General features: G+C 46.4%; 1 protein-coding gene across 1 annotated transcript in view; it reads left to right on the top strand.

The window, feature by feature from the left end:
• The first annotated feature begins 298 nt into the window (after nt 1–298).
• The window catches only part of ptch2 (patched 2), a 28,321-nt gene continuing 22,619 nt past the window's right edge, over nt 299–6,000 (top strand). The window contains exons 1-2 of the mRNA XM_044133562.1: nt 299–866; nt 1,964–2,156. Of these exons, the coding sequence (XP_043989497.1) occupies nt 720–866; nt 1,964–2,156 (340 nt within the window). The 5' untranslated portion in view covers nt 299–719. The remainder of the gene's footprint in view (nt 867–1,963; nt 2,157–6,000) is intronic.

Raw genomic sequence — 6,000 nt, 5'->3', positions numbered from 1 at the left:
TGGAAGGTCGCTGGGAATGGTTAGACGAGCTAGAGAGGGCTTGTGCACGAGGAGCGTGCGCGTGCAGAGTTTATTGAAAGAGTTCCTCTCTCTCCGTCCCTCCCTCACCCACTCCGCCCTCCTCCTCCTCCTCCTCCTCCTCCTCCTCCCTCCCCCCCACCAGCCCAGGCAGCGGCAGCCTGGGTGGTCCCCCTCTCTCTCCACTTTGGTGAGCTGTTGCTTAGCAGCTAATAATAGGCGATGTTTGCAAAGTAATTTGCCTCTTCCTTGGCCAATGGGAGCCGGAGCACTTTTCCATCAAACCTCCCTTTTCAGGATTTTCCGAGAGGCGAACTTCTCCAAATGTTACCGCTACGGGATCGGAGTTAGACTTGACACGGACGGACTCAGACTCTTAGGCTTTCCAACTACTACTACTACTACTACTACTACTATTACTATTACTACTATTACTACTATTACTACTACAGCTCCTCTCTGAGACGCAGTTTCACCAACTCTCGGGACGAATGAAGACTGAAGGATCTATACGGATTTCGGCGCATAATGTCGGGATGGAGTTTCGAGACTTGTTTGGCTCCGTGGAAGAGTAGAAAAGCGAATTTGTCGCCGGTGGTGCTGGATGCGCTCCACGTCTATGTCGGATTACTGCCTTTCCTGAACGTCGAGCATCGATTCCCCTTCGCAGCGCTCCGCGCCCCGATCACTCTCTTTGGACTATGGCCTCGGATCGCGGGGTCCCAGGGTCCGGTGTCTTTGGAGATTTACCCCCGAGTTATACGCGCTCTCAGCCGTCTGCGCACGCAGACCTGCAGCGGAGACCCAGCTACTGCCATGCCGCTTTCGCACTTAAGCAGATCTCAAAGGTGATGCATTTCACTCGCAGCCTGTACGGGATTTACTCTCATTCAAGTCGGCAAATGTGAATGAAAAAAGCTATCACCTGAACCCGATTTGAGAGTTCGTGTGTGAACCAGAGTTGGGGTTTTGAATTCCTAGTATATAGAATCAGGATCTGGGTAAAAAAATATATATATAGCCTATATATATATCTTAGTTCTTCACTGGAAAATAGTCTCATGTGATAACAGCGGCTTGTTTGAATGGACATGCAGCGTCTCATTCATGTTTGTCCCTGAGACAAATCAGCAGCGGAGCGGCTTGTTTTGCAGCCGTGCAGTGCGTGCTTTCCCCGGCTCTGCGCGAGCCAGCGGAGAGCAGCGCACTGGCCCCGGGTCTGTTTGGAAATGTGGTGGGTCCTGTAGAGGAATTCACTGATTGAGTTTGATCTGACAAAGCATCTTTGGACCGCCCGGATGCTTGGACGCGTTTCAGCACCGCTGAGAGAAACCACAACACCAGAAAGCCATGTCCTCTGCAGCAGCAGCAGCAGCGGTGACATTTCTAACGAATGGCTCCCACACCATGAGGTGGATTGGGCCAGATTTAAGTTAAACTGTTGAGGAGAAGGCGTTGAAAGGCACATAACAGAATGGTTTCTATTAGCTGGAACCCCGTTTGTAACCGGCTGTTCTGTCAGTATGCAGGCTTTTTAGTTTACACTTCTGCTCAGACACTGAATAAGGCTTGTTTGTTGCACTTTTGCTTTTATATATTAAAAAAAGCATAGCTGTCTTTATAACTTAAAAATTTGCGTCCAGGTAGCTTTAAATTATATAACTTTACCATATCTCTTTGTCTCCTATAATACATAGAAATTACTTCCTCCAATCCTCATCACTGGATACCAGCCTAAAAAACAAAACAAAACAACAACAACAACAAAAAAAAAACAATGAGATCTAGTGTAGGATTTTCCTGTAGTCTTTAGCTAAGTTTAAAGTATTCATGTTGGATCCTGGTTTTGAATGCAAGCATTGCATGATGCATTATTTGGCCTACATGTTGTAACTTTGTAATAATGTCCCTTTCTTTAACCCCTCCAATCCTGCCTGGCGTCCAGGGAAAGGCAGTAGGTCAGAAAGCTCCTCTGTGGATCCGGGCGAGGTTCCAGGCCATCCTGTTCTCTCTGGGCTGCCACATCCAGAGGCACTGCGGGAAGGTGCTCTTTATTGGACTCTTGGTGTTCGGGGCTCTGTCTGTGGGGCTCCGGGTGGCAGCCATCGAAACCAACATCGAGCAGCTCTGGGTGGAAGGTGAGTTTCAAGAGATTTCCTGTTTAGAGAGGGCATGGAGGAGGAATGATGGTGAAATTCTTTACTCGTGCTGTTTGTTGGGTTCAGGTTCCACAGCTGCTGTGGGGGCTTTGAGGCCTGACAGATCCAGCTCTTTTGCTTTTCTTTTTTTTTTTTTACTAACAAGAGTTTGAATGACAATAATGGCTGGTGAAAAGATGCAGGGTGGCCATATTAGTGTCACCTTGGTGCCATGGGAGGGAGGGAGCTAGGTGACAGGGCCTCTAGTTTGATTGGCTGATCTGACAAGAGCAGATGCACAAGTTGAGGGTTTTGATAAATCAAAAAAGTTATTTTTCACAAATTAGCTTTTTTCTTGTGTATAGCTGAATTGTTGATTGTAATACCCCATGAGGATAGCCTTTTCTCTGAACTCGTGTTCCAATTTGTTTGTGCAGCGTCCCCTGAAAACAGAAGTCTGACATCTCGACTTTAAAAGGCTTCTGTCAGGCAGGAACATACTTTTGCTTCTAACTATGAAAGCTCTCTCATAAAAACCTCCTCCTCTCATTCGTCTATGTTTTTTTTAAAGATATGTTCATTTTCAGAGGCAAAGGCAGCCTCATTTAGTTTTTCACACTGGCCAAATTCCTTTTAAACCCTCAGGCTTTCTGTGCCGGGCCTGATCCCCGCAGCAGATGGGACTGTGTGAATGGTTAGCCATCTTTGAGGGCTCTGACCCCTCCCCCCCCACCCTCTTCCAGCTCCCTGTGTGGTCCCTAACTATTCTTGGATTCCATTCAACAAGAGGCAAGCAGGCACCACCTCCCTGAACGCCCCACCTCCGCACCCCCGCCTCCTCCTCCTCTCTCCTCCCTCGTCCTTCTCTCCTCCTAGCAAGAAGAAAAAAAAAAAATTATAAGTGAATGCAGCTGAAGTTTACCCACCTGTTTTGCACACTCTAAAAGCGCCACAGCAGTTGGTGAATATAAACAGACTCTATAGGGTTTTTTAAGCCCACCATGTCACTGGAGGACAGGAACAGGCGGCTCCCACAGGGCCCGGCGCGGAGGTGTCGGAGGAGTCTCCCCCACACAGTGCTTGGTGTCGGGAGACAAGTGTTGGGAAACCGCTTGACTTGCACCAGAATTTGAATATTCTCCTCTGGGGCATGCTTTTTAGGAGAGAAAAAAAAGTCCTTTGTTAAAATTAGAAGAAATTGATCCATCTGGGCCTAAAGGAGAGAAAATGTACATTTCTGAAGGGAAACAGGAGCAATAGAAAGATTTGCCACCGTTTCTAATTGCTTCGGTTAGTGTAAATCTTTGGGATTACCTCTCAAGCTAATTGGCCGAGCTGCCCACTTAAAGGAGATGTTTGGTTGTTTGTGTGCCAGTTGTTTTGTTGCGGGATTCAGAGAGCTGAACCAGGAGGGGAGTAGAGGAAGGGGGTGCTGCTGCTGCTGCTGCTCCTGAAAGGGAGCGCTGTGCCTTTAAGAGGCTGTGGCCATGTTTCTAAAGTTTCTGCCTGCCTTGTTTCCACCAATAGCCCATTGACAAAGCTGCTAGGGCCTCAATGGAGAGTAAAGTGGTTCGGTAACAAGGAGAGGTTAGTTCTCTCTGTTTCTCTTTCACACACGCAAACATAGAGCAACACACACTCATGCGCTATTGTATGTGAGCCAGAAAACATGAAGGGGTTTGGAGAAGGGGGTGGAGGATGGGGGCCGACATGCTCACCAATAAAACTAGATTTCAACTGAAGAGACTCAAAATATTGTTGTGTCTCTGAGTGGGTTTTAATGATGCTTACTGTGTTGCAGTTGAAAGGGAAATGCATGTTTCATCACATTTGTCCTAATTTGTTCGGGGTTGCCTTGCTGGGAATCAACACTGCGAGTGTTGACGCTCTGGATGTGCTGTAGGTGGATGTGGTTTCCATCATATATTCAAACTTTTCAACACAAACAATCTTCTCATCTTTCTCACCTTAGACATGTTCAGCTTGAGTTCCCGGCTGCGTTTCTGTCCCCCTGCCTTCGTTTGTGTGCGTGTGTGTGTGTGTGTGTGTGTGTGTGTGTCTGTTTATGTTTCTACCTGCTCTGTGAAGTCAGGCCACCGGGGCTTTTTTAATTGCTTCCTCCTTGTCTGCAGGACCAAAATGCTGTGAAGCACAGCAGCCTGAGTCCGAGGAGAGCTACACATAGGGAGATGTGTCAGAAATCTTGAAAGGTTTTAGCCGTCTTACTTTTAGTGACTAAGATGTTTGTGGTTAGACTCAAGTATTCTCATGCATCTGCAACATGAACGTGCAGCTCATAAGCAGGAGGATTGATTTTCACCCTCACACCTGGGTAGGAGAGATTTAAAAGCCACAGCATCAGGGTGTTTAGTCTGTAAGAAGGATTAAGAGTGGATTCTGGTCATGTCTCACAGAGTTTTCTTTAAAATGAACCATTATGAAAACTGTCTCTTTTCCTTAGTTAACTTGTAAAATAGAGATGCTCCAGCTTTTCCTGGCCCATACAGCTTGCAGATTTTCTACACTTACCAACTGGCTCTGATTTGTGAAATTAAGAATGTGTACATCAAAGCATGTGTCGCCCTAAAATTTCATCTGATTTTTATTTTTGCCCATTTCAAATATTTAGAACAAAATCACATTGTTCTGTATTCGAACGTTGTTCAAGAGAAAACTGGTCGATTCCGGCGTTGGGCCCTAAGCATCTCCAAGGTTTAAACTTTGAACTCTGCTACCACTTTTATACTATTTTGTTTGAGCTGATTCTGTGACCTGGTCAACAGTCTTTATTGTTCCCAAGCAGAAAGGAAAGATCATAAAAAGAGGTGCAGGAAGAAGACAAGGATGAGTAGAGACAATAGGGGGGTTGGAGCTGGAACAGAGTGGAAGGTTTATGGCCTGCTCACACGTTTTCCCCTCTTTTTGCTTCTATTTTTTTCCTAACTCACTTAAACAAACATCAAGTGTGAGACTGTCTCCTGCACCTCCTCATTTCCCAGCAAAGTCGTGCCACATGGATTGCTTTCTTTTGCCTAAAGGTTTACCAGAATACAGCGCATTCTTTTCTTACATTGTTTAGATACTTGCTTTTTCTCCTTGTTACTCTCAATGTACAATGCGCTTTTTGAAAGTCTTGTTTGGAATAGAGAACGTGGGGAGGGTGAAAAAAAGAAATGAAACGGACTTTCACGTAAAAAGAGGCGGTGTTTACTCTGACATCAACTAAACTCATCTTTCTTGGCGGGGTCCGGGTGAGCCATGACAGACATATACACAGGCTCAAGCTGTCCAAATATGAATGCAGCAAGACAGGGCTCTGCAGCCGCTCCACATGTCCCATAAAAAGTCAGCGTGGAAAGAGGGGGAGGTAGAGACTATCCAAATGGGTGTGAATGCCCAGGGTTGAAGTCCTGGTTTGCCTCGGTGTGAAATTAGAGGGGATATGAGAAGATCAAGAACCAGATTGATCGGAATCAAAAAGCAAGAGCTGGTTTAGAGAGACTATGTCTAGGTTTACACAAATGAGCAAACGCACACGTGGGCATTTCGGGAGTTTGGAGCTGTTTTTCTAAACAAACCTCGGAGCGGCGCGGCAGGTAAATGCTATAATTCATGGGAGTGCACACAGCGGCCCAGTTCAGACAGAGAAAGGGAGCTCTATGAGGCATTATTGGAGGTGAATAGTGCGCGGCGGTGCCCCAGCTAGATAAATAAACTCCCAGCGTTCAGGGCCTGGGACCTCACTGGTAGAGAGAACAAACAAGACCAGAGTCAACCTGGGTCACTTCTAAATGTTTACTTCACCCCTTTCTTCCATCCTTCAATTCAACACTACCTCATTCCA

The sequence above is a fragment of the Gambusia affinis genome, linkage group LG12 (assembly GCF_019740435.1).
Source record: "Gambusia affinis linkage group LG12, SWU_Gaff_1.0, whole genome shotgun sequence".
Classification (NCBI taxonomy): Eukaryota; Metazoa; Chordata; class Actinopteri; order Cyprinodontiformes; family Poeciliidae; genus Gambusia; species Gambusia affinis.
Note: the sequence above shows the minus strand (reverse complement) of the source record. Positions and strands in the feature narration are given on the sequence as shown.